Here is a 19,627-nt window from a genome sequence, read left to right on the forward strand (position 1 = left end):
AGCTTTTACTCCGATCAAGAATTGAACTTTTGTGATAGCTGTTTGTCATGTGGCCTTACACAAATTTTTGTGTCGTTCAACTGCTCTTGCAGTCTATTGATAATTGTTTAATATAGAAATAGGATTTATAAGTTGGAATGCACTTCTAACAATTTTTATATGTGTCTACCATTTATCATTTCATCTTGCAAAACGTTTTTCTTTCCCTTGTCCCTTTGCATATATTGGTTGCGTAGTCTTGTGGCCGCACCTGAAATAGTTCTGCTTTTTTGTGAAAATTGCTTCTATGTTCTTTTGAGGGGAATCAGTATCCTAATGGAAAAAGGAAACAGGAAACCCTTGCTTTGGGATATACCCTGTTGAGCTCTTTTCACGTTCAGTTCATTGGTGTCTTCTTAAGTGTGTTTTAAGTAGGAGACATTACTTTCATCAATTGAGCTTTAACACTTTATGCATCTTCTGCATTCTTGACAATGTAGGGGAATCCTCTATCTTCCATGTGGACTGCTGCCTGATAAGCAACGTTTTAGTGTAAGAAAATACCTTAATTTTACAAAAGACCAACTGTCTGTCCTTATTGCTACATGAAAAATAGCTCAGGAAGTTTCAATATCTGTTCGTCCAACATTTGCATTTCTTCCCAATAAAGCTGCTGTTTAAAGTACCATTTTGTCTTTTCATTGTCTGCTGGAAGCATATTTATGTTAAATGGGATACTAATACTGTAACGTCAGGTAGGTCTTTTTATTCCAAAGTTGTCTTTTTCTTTGTCAAATACATGCCATTACTTTAACTGGGTTGGTTTTAAGAGAAGGATTTCATTTTCTGTAAAGCTGAGAACTGATGATGGTAAAGCATTCCAGATATTAGAACAAGTAATGCTCTAACAAAATAAAACTGCTGCTTCATAAAAGAAATCTTTAGGAAGTAATTCCTTGCAGTACATCAGCTGCTTTATTCTCAAGTGTGTTCTCTGTATTCATCTGGGAACACTTATTTGTATTGTTTTACTAGTAAAGTTCGCTAAATATTTTACTAGAGGTGCCCTGCTTCTAGGTCATCTTCAGTTCAAAGAGAGGAGGATATTGAATTGTATCCTGTATGGCAGGTACTCCTTATGTTTATTTCTTATTTGAAGTAAAAAAGAGACCAAGTCCTCTACTGTAGTCTCTTTTTATGCACAATTTGTCACAATTTCCTTCGCTAAAAGGTAGCGTTGGTAATTTATTCACTGTATTACTATTTTCAGAGAATTTTGTCTGAGTCCTCTTAAAGCTTGTTATGTGCCAAAGGGGTAGAAACCACAATTTGGTAATTTTTATGTAAGTCAGTCTGCACATACTTTCACTATTTATATATGTTATACAAAACTAGTTTCATAAATCAGAACAGTTTTGTCTGTTCATGCTGCTTCCGATTTTGTCATTTCCTGTAAAGTCTCTAATATCTCCTGAAGGGTCAGTATCATCTACGGATGGAATACTGGTTTCTTCAAATAAGGTGTTGGTCTTGGCTGACTGTCAGCTGCCCGCTCAGCTGCTGACTTACTCCCTTCCTCAGCAGACGGGGGAGAAGATGGAGTAAAAAGAATCTTATGGGCTGGGATCAAGACAGGGAGGTCACATAATTACTGTTATGGATGAAACAGACTTGACTTAGAGAAAATTAATTTATCACTAGGTAAAATAGGTTTGGATAGTGAGAAACAAAGGCAAATTGATGAACACCTTCACCCCCCTCCTTTATCCCATGATCAGCTTCACTTCATTCCCAACCTCTCTACCATCCTCGGGTCTGGAGCAATGCAGAGGTCGGGGAATGGAGTCTGTGGTTAGTCCATAACAGCTCCTTTCTTCCGCTTGTTCCTCTGCATGCTTTCTCCTGCTCAGAACTGAGTCCTCTCCACAAGCTGCAGTCCTTCAGGATAAACCTGCTCCAGTCGAGTTGTCCACAGGCTCCATGTGGATATCTGGTCAGTCCAGGGGCTGCAGGGGATCCCTGTGCCGGGGCGCCTGGAGCACCGCCTCCCCCTCTTCTCACCTTGGTGCTCTCAGGCTTTTTCTCAGGCTTTTCCCCTCGCCTCCAGGCTTTCTCTGAGGCGCCGCCGTCCTGCCTGATGAGCTCGGCTCTGCCCGGCTGTGGGTCCTTTGCAGCCTCAGAGAGGCTGCCCTTGCACCACGGGTAGCTGCTTAAACTCATCCTTGTAACAAAAAGGATTTAACTTCACTGCTTTATGCTAAGTGACATGGCACTCTGCGTAGATTCCCACACGTATGAAGCTTCTGCTGCATATATATTGCTTTTATAGCTATATACTTTTTGTTGCATATAAATTTTGTGTGTTGTTTGCGATGAAATCAAAAGTATCGGATAACTGGAGTGTATGCGGTAGATAAGGCACTGCTTTGTACACAAATATATTCAATCACCTTACAGCAGTCGGGTCGAGACTGTACCTCTGTGATAGTGCCACAGAACAATTTCCTGGTGTATGCTGCATTGGTAGCTTTATGTCAATAAGACATTTTTAGCTCAACATGAGAATCTTTTAAACTTTAATCTCACAACTTTTTGCAGAATCTTTGTGTGATCCCTTTCTCTGGGAAGCTCTGTTGAAGAAGAAAAAAGTATTTTCAAAAAAACACTAAGAAATCATCCTCATCTTTGGGATGCTTTCTAATGCATGTTTTGTCTTTGCCCCAAAGAACAAGCTTCTCTCACAACATGCTGTGCAGTGGTGTTGGGCAATTCACTGATAAGTGATTTCTTTTTGAAATCAAAACTAATGAGTGAGTCTTTGCCATTCACATTCATTTTTTTAGGGTCTTTTCTTTTGGTGAAGTGCAGGGAGGTTAGCCGTCCCTTAGGGATGCTACTCATGTTTGAAGCAGGTTCAAAGAGTGCTTATGTAATCTTACAAGGTCTCCTTCAGAGAATTTCGCCCTGAAATCAAAGTTCTTGAATTGTCATTCTCAAAGAAATCAATATGACTAATTAGAAAAAATAAAGAGAGAAAGTAAGCCACAAGGAATGACTGCTAATAATCTGTGTCTGAACAACAGAATAAGCTGACCAGAAGGAAGGCAAGTAACAGGAATACTTGTTGAAATGGCATAGTAATGTTTGTTCTGGGGTCTGAATGTGCTCCTAATGTCTTTCTAACTCTTCTGCGGGACAAAACTTTGAAGAAATTCAGAACAGAAGGTACATGGGTCAGAGATGTTGGCTACTTGAGTCGATGGTGATGTGGCCTGACACAGCTACTGAGATGCTGATAAAGCCTGGTAAACTCTGAATAATTCCTCCTATGAAAGCACTATTTTGAAAATCTGCTTGATAAATCTGCTATAGCAAACTGCTTTTCCCATACCGCTGCATTTATTTAATGGATGATCTCCTTTTTTCTAAGAGTTCAGAAGAGCAGGTGCTTATGGAGGACAAAATGACCCATGCTGGAGTAGTTCAAAGGACAGAGCCATCTGTGCCTTCTCTTATATCACCAACTTTATCTCTGCCCTACAAGACCTTTTTATCTTATGGTTTTGCCTAGGGAGAAGGGAAACAGAAAGGACAGACAGATCCTGAACTCTCTCAACTTATTCTGTGCTGACTCAGGCTTTTTTTTTCCTTTCTTACCCTTCCCACAGCATAACTGTTACTTTCGGGCAAAGCTGAAGAATGTGAAGTGAAAGAACTCAGAACATTTGATATTTTTTTCTTTTCCTTTTCTCGTTTTCTCCATTTCAAATGATCAGCTGTGAAGTTCAGACCAGAATGGGGATTTGCACAGCATAGCTACATGGGATAAGGTTAGGGCTACGAGTAATGACATCTTAGGGTAGAAGACTGCCACTGCTGTCCAAGGAATACATGATGGCTCTGACCTATTCTGTTGGCTGTCATCATTCCTCTAAGAATGTCAGGCTGGGTTGAGTCCTTTGATTCCAATCTAATACTAGAGACAAGTAATGTTGGCCTACTCAGAAAGGGGGACCACAGACACAAACTGCGTCCATAATTTCTTCCCTTTTCAGTTAGTCCTGGGACTGAATACAGCTCACAGGTCCACCATCTCCCCTCCTCTATTGCTTCTGAGCTCGTGCAGGGGTATGAAAAATGAATCCTTGTGGTTAGGGTGGCTTTAGCACTAGTGGAGTTAAGTAGCAACTAACATTGAGAAGGTAGGAACACTGGAGTAATGCTGGCCCAGTGGGGAAACCTGGGAGAGTTCACACAGAGTGGTGTACTGGGAATCTGTAGTAAAGGAAGAGTTTTATCAGCTTATCTATTACCCTCTGATGTATTCACATGACCTTCGTGACCTGTAAGTCATACAGCAGTGTCTATGTCAGTATAGGAGAAGACCCAAGGGGAAGTGGAAGGCGTTGTGTTGTGATAGTTGGTATAGGAATTGGGAAGAGGTTAATCTGCAAAAAACGAAAGTGTAGTGATGCTGTTCTGTAGTTGGGCTATTTCTTATCCAGGCAGTAAGGGAAGGAACAAGGTTACTTGTTATGTAGATTGGAGAGATTAAAAATTGGGTAAGGGAGAAATGCCTAATGAAATAGAAGTGATCTAGCGCTCCAGTGGGCTTTCAAACTGACTATGCTCTACTCTCTGAAAAGCTGGAGTTAAAAAATTAAGGGTGGCTAGGTCAAAGATGTAACGTGACTATCAATGTCTTCATAGAATAGTACACAAATAACATAAAACTAGGACTTGGGTGTTACAGACAACTTAGACTTTGCTTTCCTTTGGCCAAGGCTGGACTCCAGGCTTTGGCCACTCTTCTGTTTTTGTTCTGTATTTATATTCTAAGTGTCATTGCTTAGTGATCCTTGAGCCATAGAGACAGCCAGAATAACAATTCTGAAATAAAGCATGGCTGTCTTCATTTTATGTAATGAAAATAGCAGAACCAATCTGCTTTATCTGTTTCTATTAGCATTCAGTATAACTATATACAATTACTTACTCTCAGTTGAGATTACTGCTCAAGTTCATGTTTCTGAAACAAAATAGACTTTGGGAGTCTAAGAGAACACAGTACTTTCATATTTAGCAGTGATATCACTTATTTCCTTGTCCTCCTTACTGAATCATTCTTGAAGTTAATGCCAGGCTGCTATTGAGGCTATGTTATAGGTGTGGCGTGTATTTCTAACTCTGTAATTCTTGTGTTTCATATTTTCTGTTTTTGTTTTGAAGGTAGAGGAGTTGGGACTTAACCAACTGCAATTGTGTTAATGAAGCTTTTTACAAAAATAACCCCCAAACCAAACAAACTATAAAAACTCAGCTTATTACTACACTTCTGTAAGTAAAGATAACTGAAAAGAAAGAATGAAAGTTGCGAGTGCTAAGAAACTATTAAATATTCATTCTAAAAAAATTAAGCAAAAAGATAGAAGGTCTGGTGCTTCAGAAGAAAGTAAATGAATATTCAAGTGAAAATAAAACAAGATCTTTCTTAATAAGGGTTTAAGGAACAGTTGAGTAATGCAGTGTTTTTTCCATCCTGTTAAATCTTTTGAAACGAAAGACAGTCATCTCTTTCAAAAGGTACTGTAATTCAGTCACAGTTCACTCAGTACTGAAATTACAGGGTGAAATGCTGTCAAGATTAAAAACAGCCTGTGTATGTATGAGATTAAAAGCAGCCATTCAGATTGTGCTAGCTGGACTGTACAACAAAATGATCTTATCACTTCAGGCTTTACTTGCTTTCCTCCTGATATTAGTTCCATTTGATTAGACTGGGAACTCCTTAAGGGAAAGACTTTTGCTTTTGTTATACAGGCCATACTATCCTTGAGTATTTTTACTGTAGAGCTTCGGAGTTACTCGAGTACTGCTGGTAATAAGTAGTCATCAGCAACATTTTTTTTTTTTTATTGATGAAGATGCAGAATGTGATCATACTGGAAGATTTTTGGTTCTTTAACTTCTCATTTCCAGCCTTATCATTTAGTTTCTCTGCTGCTTGTAATAGCCACGTGAAAAACATTCTCATTGTTCATGATTAGGCTGAATTGGGTTTCTGTTCCAACTTAAACTATTAGCTATTACTGTAAATTAGAATGCTTTCCTGCCATAGATTCTCATTTGCTTCAGAAAGGAAAATACTAGTGCCAATAACCAGTAATCTAGTTGTTTTTCATGTATTGGAAGAAGAGGAGGACTAAATTTTCAAGGAATTAATCTCTGAAATCTCTCTGAGAAAGTAAAGTTGTGTGTTAAAGAAAAATCCTGAACACCTTGCTCAGGTTAAATTAATAATTTATCAGGATCTCATCCAGAGGGACCTGAACAAGCCAGAGAGGTGGAATGAGGTTCAACAAAGCCAAGTGCAAGGTCCTATACATGGGTCAGTGCAGTCTGCCATTTCAGTATGGGATGGGGATGATGTGACTGAGCTGCCCTGCAGAGAAGGACTTGGTGGGGCTGCTGGTTGATGAGACGCTTGACATGAGCCAGCAGTGTGCACTCGCAGCCCGGAAGGCAAAACGTGTCCTGGACTGCATCAGGAGTAGTGTGGCCAGCAGGTCAAGGGAGGTGATTCTGACCCTCTGTTCCTCTCTTGTGAGACCTCATCTGGAGTTCTGTGTCCAGTTCTGGAATCCTCAACATAAGAAGGATATAGAACTGTTGGAATGGGTCAAGAGGAGGGCTACAAGGATGATCCGAAGGCTGGAGCACCTCCCATACAAGGAGAGGCTGAGAGAGTTGGGCTTGTTCAGCCTGGAGAAGAGAAAGGGAGACTTTATAATGGTGAAGGGGGCATACGTGAGTTAGGGACTTTTTACAAGGACGTGTAGTGATAGGATGAGGGGGAATGGCTTTAAATTGGAAGGGGGAAGATTAAGATTAGATGTTAGGAAGAAATTCTTCATGATGAAGGTAGTGAAACAGTGGAACTGGTTCCCAGGGAAGCTGTGGCTGCCCCCATCCCTGGACATGTTCAAGGGTAGGTTGGACGGGGCCTTGAGCAGCCTGGTCTGGTGGGAGGTGTCCCTGCCCATTGCAGGGGGGTTGGGACTGGATGATCTTTTAGGTCTCTTCTAACCCAAATGATTCTATGGTTATTGATGTTAATATTTAGATGTCAGTTAAAGAAATTAGAAGTACCTTCACCTAGAAGCGTATGAGTTAGTGTAGCCTGCAAAACTCAGTGTGTCTTACTGAAAGATAAATTGTGGAAAACAATAAACCAGCTGTTAGTCTGTATGGCAAAGAAACTCTGTTGTCTGGATCTTAAACTTGTCTGAGAGTTTTGAGTGGTATAGATCTGATTTTATCAAAAATGTTCTTTTAAGCATCCTCTTGAATTTTGATCCCAATGTCTTGAAGTAATAAAATGTTTTTGGACAGTGTGTCCCTTATGTAGTATTGCAGCAAGAAAAAGATAAAAACCTGGTAGTTCCTGTGGAAGTAGTTGTGGATGTATTTCCTGCAAAAACACTTAAAAATTACGTGAGCAAACAAGATAAAGTGGCGGTGCCATGGCAAGAAAATAAACACTATCCTTAACTGCTGCAACTTTGTTGTACACAGAAATGCCATTTTTGTTTTTCAATCTGAGGCCTCCACCACAGTTGTTGATAAATGTCAACATTACGTTGATAAATGACTTCCTACTTTATAAAAACAGGAAAAATTGAGTTCTGTGTGTGTTAGGCTCTTATGCTGTCTTTTGACTCGCAGTGGAGGGAGGGCTGCTGCATCTTGCCACTACACCTGTTGCCTGCTCAGTGGTTTGTAGTGGTTTATTCTTCCTTTGTGGTCAAGTTATCCTTTTCCTATGGAAGGTAGACACTGTGAATACTAACTAATCTTCTCAGCAGTCTGATGATTGGCACAGCTATTGAAAAGCAGTTGCAATGATGACTAGCTTTTTTAAATCTCATTTCGGTGCTTGGCAAAAATAAACAAGAAACAGTAGAACTTAATATTTGTGAAGGTTTCTTGCAGGTAGAAGTCATTCCTGTGAAGAGCAGAAACTCTGAGAAAGTTTAAGTGAAACTGATAACTGTATTGATGTAATCCCCAAAGAGCAAGGATCAAACTCATATGAATGTCTCAAACTGTTTTTGTTTTCCAACATCTATCTAAAATTACTAGGCTTTGTTGAAGCTATCAGAGTCATTTTATTAACACTAGTCTAAAGGCTTTCCGATGTAATATAGAAAAACAACAAAAGCTGTTAGTCTGTGATACTCACGACATCCTGCTTTGGGGTATTTTGTCAGAGTTTAGAATTCGTGAGAAGGATATAGGGTTTTTATCTGATTGGGTTTGTTTCTTTTTATGTAGGAGAAGGAAGGTGCCTGATAAGTTGCATTAGGAACTAGAAAGCCCTCCTTGAAGTTTAAGGAGGAGCAGAATGTTGGAAGGGTACTTCTTGTATATATATCAGAGAGTACTACTTGCATGCAGAATATTGTTTGTAAGAAGAGAGTAAATTATTTGGAGTGAGGGACAGCAAACAGAATATTTCTGTACTTACCTATGGTAGTATATGATGGAAGAGAGACCAATAAGCACTGAGATAGCCGGGCCATTGTCTCCCCGGCACAGAGCTGAGTGTAATCGAGTTTTTCGTGTAAACTAGCCTGTGAGTTGTAAATGTATGTTTTAACACTCTCTGCATATATAAAAATAATTATGCAGTTTACTAAAGCTATAAGTGTACAGAATATAAAAGTGATGCCTATCTGAATGCCTTGGTCCTGATACACTGTGTGCCAGTATGACACTTCATCGCTGATGCTTAAGCACAGGGAAAGCTTTGTTGTACTCTGAAGTCCGTGGGAGATCATGGATGGGAGGATTGTATTTATTCCATTTGGATTAGCACAGCACAAGGCAGTCAGGGCTGAGAACCTACTTCCAAGTATTGTCTGTCTCCTTACGTCTGAGAAATAGCGTTGGTCTTCAGGCTGGAAAATGTAGGCTCAGCTAGTCTTATCAAGCCCATTATTTTTGCAAGAGAGCATACTCTTCTCTTTCCCCGCTTTCCTTGCTGGAAATATTCACTTCCAGACTTCGTGGGCTTTCCACTTTCCAAGTAGCAGAGAGGTAAAACCCCAGAACACAGTAGACATTGAGTGAAACTGGAGAACAGTGCTCACAAATAACATCCGTTCTGCCTGCTCATAACAACGAAGTATCATAGTCCTGAGCAGAAAATAATTACAGAGAGCGGATGTGTGTCATGGGCCATGTGTGCATTTGCAAATCATTGATCTACTGGAACATCATTTGTTCATTACGCTGCTTTCACTGCCCTGAGAACGCAAATGTGTTCTTGGTGCCGCACAGACCTTTGTGAGGTGAGGGCAGGCAGTGGGGTTGATGTGGGTACCATACTGAATTTGAAATCTGGTGTGTATGTCTTCTCTGGAGAGTTGGGAAGTAGAGAACTTGTGAATGGTTGTTTAGTGGTTTATATTGTAGGTAGATTAGATGTCTGTCTTGCTGTTTATAGATTAAGTGATGTATGTTAGCAGGAAGCGTTTAATGTTAGATCTGTTTGTCAAATCTCAGTGCAGTGATGGCTTGAACTTTTTTTTTGTGGACAACCAGAGGTGAGTAGTTCAATGCTCCTTATACAGCTTTTAGAAAGGACAGTAAAGTATCTGTTGCATCTTCTGATTCTTATGGAAAATAGACTGGTATTTAAAAGTTTGTTGCAGGCATGTTTTTGCTTATGGTAAGAATTTTAGGCTGGCTTTCTAAGGAAGCAGTGCATACAATTGACTGACAGTGCAGTTGTGGTTCCTCTTATTGTCTCTCCATCTTTATCCTTGAATAATTTCAATGTCAGTTGTATTTGTTGGAGTTCAAAAAATTGCTGAGATTTAAATTCCTACAAATACGAATATGAGTAGTTAGAGAGAGATTACCGCTTCCTTGAACAGAAGGGCACAGAGCTCAATTTGCCCATTCTGTTTTCCTGTCAGCTTTCCGGTCAGTTGATTCCTACATATTTTTTGTTTTGTCTCATTATGCATTCTTTTTTCTTGGAGGTGTTGGGAAGAAAAAGGAAGGCAGAAAAGTTAATGCAGCTGTGTAACCAGTAGAGATGAGGGTTTGAGGCATGCAGGTTTAAAACAGCTTGTTACTATTTCAAACTGATGTTGCAAATTGAAGTATCAGTGCTTGTGTTTCCATTATAACTTCCAAATATATGATAAAGTTATAATATAATGACTATGCCATATTTTCAACCTAAAAATAGAATTGTAGAGCAGCCTGGGTCAGTGGACCTCGAAAGACCATCTGATCCGTCCTTTCATAGGAGGGGGAGCCTAGATGAGATTGTCTCACACCCTGTCCAATCGTGCATTGAAAACCTCCAGTGATAGGGATTCTACCACATCCTTGGGGAAGTTGTTCCAGTCATTGATTGTTCTCACTGTAAAAAATTTCTTTGCTATATCAAGATGAAAGCTCTTACAGTGCAACTTGCATCCATTTCCTGTTGTCTTCTTGTGACTCCTTGAGAAAAGAAAGCTTTTGTCCTCTTTGTTGCCGCCCTTCAAGTACTCGGATACTGTGACGAGGGATACTTCTCCAGGGAGGAGAGACTTAACTCTTTCAGTCTTTCCTCACAGGGCAGGTTCTCCAGCTCTTAGATACTTAAACTTCTAAGTCAGTACTGAAATGCTGGGAAATTCTTGATATATTTTAGCCTTCATTTTCGTATATAATTGTCCCTAGGCTGTTGGAATCAACTCTCCACAGTTGCAAGGTTTAATTCCTGCAGAGTTAGAGTGCCTGGTGTCTCCTTGACTGTGTAAAATGAAACTTTTGGAAGCTGGATGTGCATTGGTGATAAACGGCAAACTTAAATTACTCTGTTGCTGGGGAATGTTGATCTTTCTCTCTCTCTGTTTGCATGGTATTGTATGTCTGTCTGCAATCTATTTTATTTTACTGTCTCTGAAGTGTAAACATTGCTTTCTGCTTTTTTTACCCATTTTACTCATCAGTATTTAATCATTTTCTTTGGCATCCAGCACAGGATTAGTCATGAGACTTCCCACTGCCTCCTCTCTTTCCGATATGTTCAAGGTAAAGGAAGAATAAACTATTAATTCCGAGTAGGCTGTGGAGGAATATCTTCCCTGAAGTGCCAAAGATTTTCAGTTCTTTTATGCACTCTTTTTTCTCAGTGTTTACAGTAGTCAAGTTTTCTGAGCTTGCAAAAAAATCCCTAAACCAAAGCAAAATAAACCAAGCACCATCACCCCCACTGCCCAACCCACCCTCTAGTTCTTCTTTGGAAGTCTCGTGTCCTCCCAGTGTTATCCCAAGTGCTTTTCCTGTCCTTCAGTAGCCTGGAGAATGTGGGTTGGAAGAGAATCTCTCTGTTGGTCTCTCTCCTTTTAGCTTATTGACACTTAAGTGTAAAATCCATGCTGGAAGATTCAATAGTATATGTGGAGAAGTTCAGAGAGCTCTGTGTGTCTTTCTTCCTAGTGTTTGCTTGCAGTTTTGAAAAATAGAAGTGTAATAGAGATATTGCCTGCAACATACAAATAGAAAACATAAGCAAAGATTAGAATGCCGATCTTCTAGCACTTAAGAAATGCTTTTGAAAGAGCTACCAAGATAGCTTATTCTGAAAACACTTTATCAGTATGCATGTGATTGTAAGGTTTTGAGATAGTGCTTGCCGTGCATGAAACTAGTATTGGCTGTGTTACCTGGCATCTGGAAGAAGGTTTGAGTCATGTGTCATTCTTGGTTGCTCTGCCAAATTATGAGAAAAAAAGAAAAAACAGTATTTTCTCTAAATTACGACTGATGCAAAAGGGTTTTTCTGCAGTGACATCTGTGGAGTGTATATATAGTAGATTCCTGAGTTCGAAGCCAGAAGAGTACGTGGGAAGTGTGAAAAGGGGATGGGGAGGGCAGCAAACAAGAAATTCAGACAAAAGGAAATTGTTGATGCAAGTTAATGCCTTTTCTTAGTGATATTGATAAATTCCTGCTGCTGTTCAAGCAGTCTAAATTATTCTCCTGATCGTGTTTCCTTTTGCTTTTTCCTGTTGCCTGGAAAACATGAGTGGAATCTAGTAGGACAAGAGGCTGCTTTTTCATTGTTTTGTGGCTCTGTTACTAGGTATTGTCCTCTTGGCTTAGGCAGTTCATGTCAGTCTTTGTGTGGAGTAAGAAAAATGTTTTTCCTTTTTTTCTTTAAAGATTAGGTTTCTAGACTGTGTAAGATGGCCTTTATTTGAAAAGCAAGCAGTGCTAGCTAGTGTATTTTTGCTTGCAGTTTCACCTCTAGCACTTCTTTCATTTGGATGTGCTTATTAAATTTGTGGGCTCGTTTAGGGGTAAAGCAATCTTGAAATCTAGTTCATTTTTTCATGTACTATGTTAAGAACAAAGGAACTCTAAGCAAAACGGTGAATTTCATGATTTTTTTTTTCTAACAGGAATAAAAAACATATTGCTGACGATGTTGTATGTCTTCAACAGTTGGAATTAGGGCCAATATTACTCCTAAGTCGGAGCTGAGCTCTAACACCCGGTAAACTAGTGCAGCCTTGAGCAGTGTCACTGAGAGCTTGTCTGTTCTGGCTGACTTAATTCTGTTCTTGACTACATCACTGATTATTTTTAAGTGAAGATTGGTTTTGAGGAGGATGTTCTGAGAACATAACTAAATGATGCCTGAGATACTGCAAAAATGAGACTTTTAGTTCTCTTGTAAATAACAGTTCTTGTGGATAGCATTTGTATGATCTTATTTTGCTGTGCTAATTGATTATATGGTGGTACAGAATATATATTGAAAATGGAAGACACCATAACTGATTTTCTGCTTCTTTCTTTTTCAGGCATCTATTAACAAACTAAAAGTGACAGAACCATGGCTCAGTTTCCAACACCTTTTGGGGGTAAGTTGTTTATAGTGTGTTCTGAACTATTCTTACGTGTAGAGATTCTGCATTAATGTGTTTAGTGAGCATATTCTGTATGGATAGTGGTTATAGATGGTGCATCTTTATGAGATGACAGTTTATCTGATTTTTGCAGACCCATTAGAGAACACATATGAAATTTTGCAGAGACATCTCGGTAGAGTGAAACAGAAAAGCTGTGCTCTATCCATTTCTGTGCATTGATCCATCACATTTCTATAGTTTAACCGTGGGGGAAATCCAGGCCAGTAAGTCACTAGACAGTAGGACATAGCCTTGTTCTGCAGCTACCCAGTTTTATTTCCTGTCTTTAGCTTCCCTACTCAGTTCTGCTTGCTTTTTTCATATTTTTTTCAGAGGAAATTCTGAAATGCTCCTTAAATGTTATAAATTCTCACTTTAAAAGCAATAGCTCTGGCCAAGTAGTAGATAGGGTTTTTTTCTTTGAGGATTCCTGGACTTTTTCATTGCTAAAAACTACAGCGGATGCCTTTGCTATCACTACAGATTTCTTTTCCTGTTGTCCCATAACCCACATTAAAATTAGAATAAAGGTACTGCATGTTTTTTAGCTCTTCATTTATAAAAGGAGAAGGTATATCATCTTGAACTTCAGTCTTTTTGAAAGATCCTGGTAGTGCAACAGACACATTGCTTTTTTGCTATTCACTTGAAATACGTTTTCAAGCATTTTTTTGCTACTGTTCCAAAGAAAGATTACAAAGATAAATTTCAGTGCTGAGAATTAGCAACTATAGAATTAGTTTGTTTCCACTTAAATGTTGCATCTGCTAAGGGCTTTTCTCTGGAGATTCAGAGATGATTCTTGTGTTCATGTATGTTTGTGTGTGCATATAGACACATAAATAAGCATACATACACAGAAAAGTGTGTGTGTATATGTATATAAATATATATAGAAGTCTGTTTTGGAGATCAGATATAACTAGGAATTAGATTTGTATCTAGTGTTAGTGTTTCAGTGGGAGACTTTGGGAAGAATGCATGCTATTCAGAGTATGTTGTTAGAGAAACCCAATTCTTGTTAAACACAGTTGATTGGATGCAATCTGCCAGTGTGAAAAAGTCCATGAAGCATAACAGAAGAAGCATCTCTTTGCATTTGGTAGCTAGGGGAAGTGTGTAATTGAAAGCTGCCAGTCACTGTCTCAGTTACCTTTCAGTCCAGCCCTCTGGAATTAGATCTTGTTTGGTGACAGACTTCCTGTTTGGAGGTGAAACTGGCTGCCAAAAGCTTTGATCAAATAAACTGACAGGACAGTTTTGCTTAGAATACCCTTTCAGGTGGTATAAAAAGTTGTGGATAACTTAATTTCACCCTAATTTTCGCAATCTAAGAGAAGTCATGCTGTGATCTGCTCGATCAGACTGAAGTATTTCCTTTTGGTTAGAGTTAGGGCTGTGCTTTCCATTCCCCCATGTTTAAACATGTGCATATGTTCTTCATGGACATCTTGCCTTCAAAGCGTTCTCCTCTGCCATCTTCAGAGTTCTCATTGCAATACAGATGGATAGCAGCCTGCTTTTTTCAACTTTATATAGTATTATTTGATCTTCCATATGTTTTCTAGGATCCTGTTAAGTAGTACATGGCTTTATGAAGGAAGGAACTCACTGTTTCTTCTCTAACAACTTTTCTCATCTGACTGCTCTGCAGCGAGGAAGTTGAAATAAGCATGTGGCTAATGTAGTTTCTGGAGTATCTTTAATTTGTAATGTGGTGTAAAGGAAGTTTGTTCTCATATTCATACTTGAACCAAGTCTACCAAGTAGCATCTTAGAATGCAAGTAGCACCCCATCTTAAGAATGACAGAAAAGGCTAATTTTTATTATTTGAATATAATTTTATAATTATTGGGAAGAATGTGGTGTGCAGAAGAAAATGCCCATTTCATATGAGAGCGCACTGCTTCACTTTTGTAGATGAGGTGATTGCTAAGCCATGTAAAAGAAAAGATATTTGGAGGGCTTGCTGCTGTATTCAAGAATAGCTTGCTTAGGAGTCAATTTTGTGTTGTGGTGACTGCCTCCTTTATATCCAAATAAGTTGAAGAAACTCACTAACTCTGTATAGGCCATAGACGATGTCTTGGTGTTGGGTAAGATCCTACTTCATGCCCTCCCACAGGTCTTATCGTTTCTTCAAATAACAAAAGATGGAAATGGGGCAATGTCAGAGATGCCATTCATGCTTTCTGACTAGGCTTGCGTGGTTTAACATTGGCTCTCTTGATGTTCATATCCCACAGAGGGAATCTGCTATTTCAATACCAACCAAATCTCCACCTGGAAGAATAAATATTGACAATCATTTCTCCTAGTTACAGGGACTCCAGAGAAGAAATCAACACATTTTGGTTTTAGTTATAGGATACTTTTTAGTAACCTCATGCTATAAGAGTTTTTATTTCTATTTTTTATTGCCTTCTTTGCAGAAGGAGAGAAGAGCTGATGCTTTTTTGTTGTTGTTACGTTGTTTGGGGTTTGTTTTTTTTGTTGTTTGGATTTAATATTTTTTCTTGGTACTGGAGTCATGCACACCTCAGAGAGAGGGCAAGCCAGTGAATCATTGCAAATTTTGTCTCCCTCCCCACTCCTCTCTTTACATTCAATAAATAATTCTCCATCTTTGTGTAAGCTGCCACATCCAGCTGTAGGTTCATAGGCTGGAGTAGTCGTCTTTCCAGTACAGGGAGATGTTCATCTTCTCGTAGTAGGCCTAGTCTGCATATTGGTCATATGGTCTTAACACTACTCCTTGCCTCGTGTCAGGAGTTCATGAGAAGATGGATGAGATAATTGCTTATGTGAACTACTGTGTTTTGGGATGTTCATATCCAAAGAGTCCCGTTTCATCCCCACAGAGGCACAGCCATAAAATCTGTTTACAGTGCCTCTGTGAGCTTAATCACTAAACTTCTGGGATTTTTGGACTGATCTTGAAATATCCTTTCTTTGAACTGGATATTATTAGCTTGTCTGCTTCTAGAAATATGTTACCTGAAACTGAGATCATAATTTTTTACCAAGAATGTAGCTTTTCTTTTATTAATAAAATCTGCCATTTAAAGGAATGTTTTTCTTCCTCTTGTCCATTTTCTTCTCATTCCAAGTACATCATGCCACATGAAAATAGGTTTAAAATAGAAAAAAATCAGGAGGCAGGGAATTCTCATGTTCTCCCTAACTGCTGAGTCTGATTCTACCTCAGTCTGTAAGCAGTTTTAAATACTTGCTGTGAATATTTGTAGACCTGAAATCTAATCTCTGAGAATTTAGTGCTGAGACAGAATGAACGCTGGATCTCTTCTTCATTTTCCTGCAAGTCTACATTTTCTTTTAAAATTACTTCAATAAAACAGTGGTTCCATTGACTTAGATGCCTTTATATGATTACATTCTTGTACAGTAGGATTTACAGGAAGGTACGCCAGTGCAGTTTATTTCTAGAGATCTTGAAATTGTTTTTTGCTGGTTAGAAATAGTTGAGACAAACCTGAAACACGGTGTTAGAGAGTTCATTGGAAGTCAAATTGAGTGTCCTGTGAAGAATCTGGTTTGTGTAACATACATTCTTACTCATATTTCTCATTCTCAGAAGAATTGGGAATGTTCTTTCATGTGCTGTTGTTGCCTGTGAGAAATGTTTACTAGCTGGTTAAATTGCACTTTTCCTAGGCAAGTAAGGAGAGTTTTTATCTTATTGGTAGTACAAAGCCATACAGTACACAAATGAATATTTGCAGTACCTTTTCAGTTAATAGAACTTGCCTTTCAGCTGCATGCGCTCTGAGAGGCAAACAACTTCCCAGGCCCTAAATGGTCCCGTGTTATGAACTTTCTGTATTACTTCCTCTGGTATGTGGGTGTTGTCTTTTTGATAGTCCATGTGTAAGTTTGATTGCACTTTGAGTAACCTCATTTTTTCTAAGGGCCAGATAAGTGAATCAGTGCTCAGCAATCATCTTAATTTGGTAACACTTTGTTCTTTGAAGTTCCTAAATGGCGATTTAAGGATTAATGAAGCTTTTGACTATAGACTTGGGATGAATGGCTTCCATGTGTATGTTGTTTTCAGAGGTCCAGTATGGTATGATATGATTACACTCTGAAATAGTAGTTTTTAGGTAGTGTTTCATAATTTTATTTCTCCATTTCTTTTGAACTAGGCAACCTGGATATCTGGGCTATTACTGTGGAGGAGAGAGCTAAACATGATCAGCAGTTTCATAGTCTGAAGCCAACCTCTGGATTTATCACTGGTAATGAAATGGTGTTCACTTCTAATTTATTTAATTAAATCTTAACTTAGATGACCTTCATGGTCCTTTCCAATCCAAACCATTCCATGAACTAGTCTAAGTGTGTACAAAGTTGCCTGGCCGACATTTGGGTGTAAGTATTTAAAAAAATTGAACGGAACTGACTCATTTTATATATGCACATCGACTCCATCTTTTCTGGTATTTTTCTGCTATTTGCCAGCTATATACCTTGTTTATGCCACTTGATTTTTCTTTAAGTAGGGTTATTCATGATTGTGGCTCTATAAAGCAGTTCTGTTGTATAGAGCTAGATGATACTTAAAAACTGTAGCGTTAGAGTTCAGGATGTGGAATCATCCTGATGCCTGATAATATTTACAGTACTTTTAATGTGCTCAGTGAATTAACTACTGTACTGAGTGTGGGTGAAGCAGAGTCAACTTTCTTCAAAGCAGCCTGTATGGTGCCATGTTTTGGACATTTTGGGTATGACTGACTGGTGCTTGCAAACCTCCTAGCAAGTAGGCTGGGAGTGGGCAAGAAATTGGGAAGGGAAACAGCAGAGACAGTTGACCCAAACTGACTAAAGGGTTATCCCATACCACTATGCTCAACAAAAACTGTGTGTGTGGGGGCCTATTGTCTTCCAAGGCTGCCATTGCTCACAGACTGAGCTTGAAGGAAGTGGCGAGTGATTACCTTTGCATTACTTGGTGGGGTTTTTTTCTACTCTTGCAGTTATTAAACTGTCTTTATCATGACCAATGGGTTTTCTGAGTTTTCTCACTTTTGCTCTCCCTGTTCTTTCCCCCATCCTGCTGGGGGGGGAGGGGAGTGAGTGACTGGATGCTCAGTTTCTGCCTGAGGTCAACCCACCATGCTAACATACCAATACATCAAGAAGTCTATGTAAAGATGTATTGATTTAATTGAAATTGTTTCAGAAACTGATTGTTTAAAGTAGTGAAATCAGTGTGTGACCTCTTTAAAAAAATCTAAATTGTAAAATTGATTTAAGTTGTGGGAAACAGCTGCAAATAAAGGAATTACACTAATCTTAGAAAATTTCATTGAACTTAGGAGGCCTACTTTTTGTTAGTTTGTTTTGTTTCATTTAATTAGCACTGTCTAAACTCTGATGCTTAATTGAAATGAAAGGCATAAAAGTGATTTACATTTCTTGCTGTCTGATCTCTCAAGAGCATTTCTAGAGTTTGAAATCAGAATTGGGTTCTTAGCAGTCTCATCAGAGGCATACATGCCTCCAAGTATACAGTTTGTTTCTGCTCCTGTTGCATGACAGATATGATATAAAATACTACTGCTTTTATTGACCTCCTTTGATATTTAGTGCTATTTCTAGGCTGTAAACAACTTTCCTTTACAGGCCACAACATTTCCAAGAACCTATTCCTTTTGTAATTGTTTTGCTATCATTACTTTTAATTGATAGTTGGAAAGCTACTTTGAGGTATACTATGGCTTTCTTTAATGGTGACGTCATGTCAGGATACAGACCATTTTATTTAGTTTGTGCTAGCTGACTGTCACTGTACTTCCAAAAGATCTAAGATACTTTATATGTACTTGCCTGGAAGAAAAATTTTTCTTGTTCTCACAGGCATACAATTTCAACAAAGAAAGCTATTAACATAGATTAGGGACTGTGAACCATGAGTTGCCTGTTGCCCTAAATGTTTATGCCCAGTTGACTGCATGTGGTGCTGACGGTTGCAGACTTAAACAGTCTGTGCTTGTTGGAAATATCTGGTAGGCTTGCAAGTGACAAAATAAGTTTAAATCTCATACTGTGTTATGTATGCAACATAGCATTAAGTATTTATGGATTGACTGTAACTTCTGTTTTAGATTTTTTTTGAGTCTTGATTTTGTCTTTTCTTTTACAGGTATTTTTAGCATTTTCTGAAATGATGTCCTATTTGTTTTATAGGTGATCAAGCCAGAAACTTTTTTTTTCAATCTGGGTTACCTCAGCCGGTATTAGCACAGATATGGTGAGTATATGGGAAGGTATACAAAAATTGCAGTTACGTCAGAGCGAAGCTTAGTGGTACAGACTTTGACAGTAACTGTTATTTCACATTCTGGGGTTTAAAAATCACTGCTTTACTTCAGTGTGCTTTCCAAAAGTCTACAAGGCAAATATGCTTTGTAGTATGCTGTACCTGAGATTTTAAGTTAGTAGGCCAATTATTGGAAATCAGCATTCTCTTACAAATGGCATTTTTGAAGTTGGCAATTTTAAATCCTTATTTCATATTACTAAATGCTTTCATTTTACAATGTTTTACAAAAAGTAAGACTGGCATAGACTATTTCTACTGTAGCTGGAGATACAGCTTGAAAGCTTGAAATTTTTACTATTCCTTGGTGAGTTTAGA

General features: G+C 38.7%; 1 protein-coding gene across 3 annotated transcripts in view; it reads left to right on the forward strand.

Annotated features, from left to right (window-relative positions):
* The window catches only part of ITSN1 (intersectin 1), a 133,444-nt gene that overhangs the window by 17,914 nt on the left and 95,903 nt on the right, over window positions 1–19,627 (forward strand). For all 3 annotated transcript variants that reach the window (XM_069871605.1, XM_069871614.1, XM_069871624.1), the window contains exons 2-4: window positions 12,855–12,914; window positions 17,130–17,222; window positions 19,177–19,240. In XM_069871605.1, coding sequence (XP_069727706.1) covers window positions 12,887–12,914; window positions 17,130–17,222; window positions 19,177–19,240 — 185 coding nt within the window. In that variant the 5' untranslated portion in view covers window positions 12,855–12,886. The remainder of the gene's footprint in view (window positions 1–12,854; window positions 12,915–17,129; window positions 17,223–19,176; window positions 19,241–19,627) is intronic.

Source organism: Phaenicophaeus curvirostris, chromosome 1 (genome assembly GCF_032191515.1).
Source record: "Phaenicophaeus curvirostris isolate KB17595 chromosome 1, BPBGC_Pcur_1.0, whole genome shotgun sequence".
In the NCBI taxonomy this organism is placed as follows: domain Eukaryota; kingdom Metazoa; phylum Chordata; class Aves; order Cuculiformes; family Cuculidae; genus Phaenicophaeus; species Phaenicophaeus curvirostris.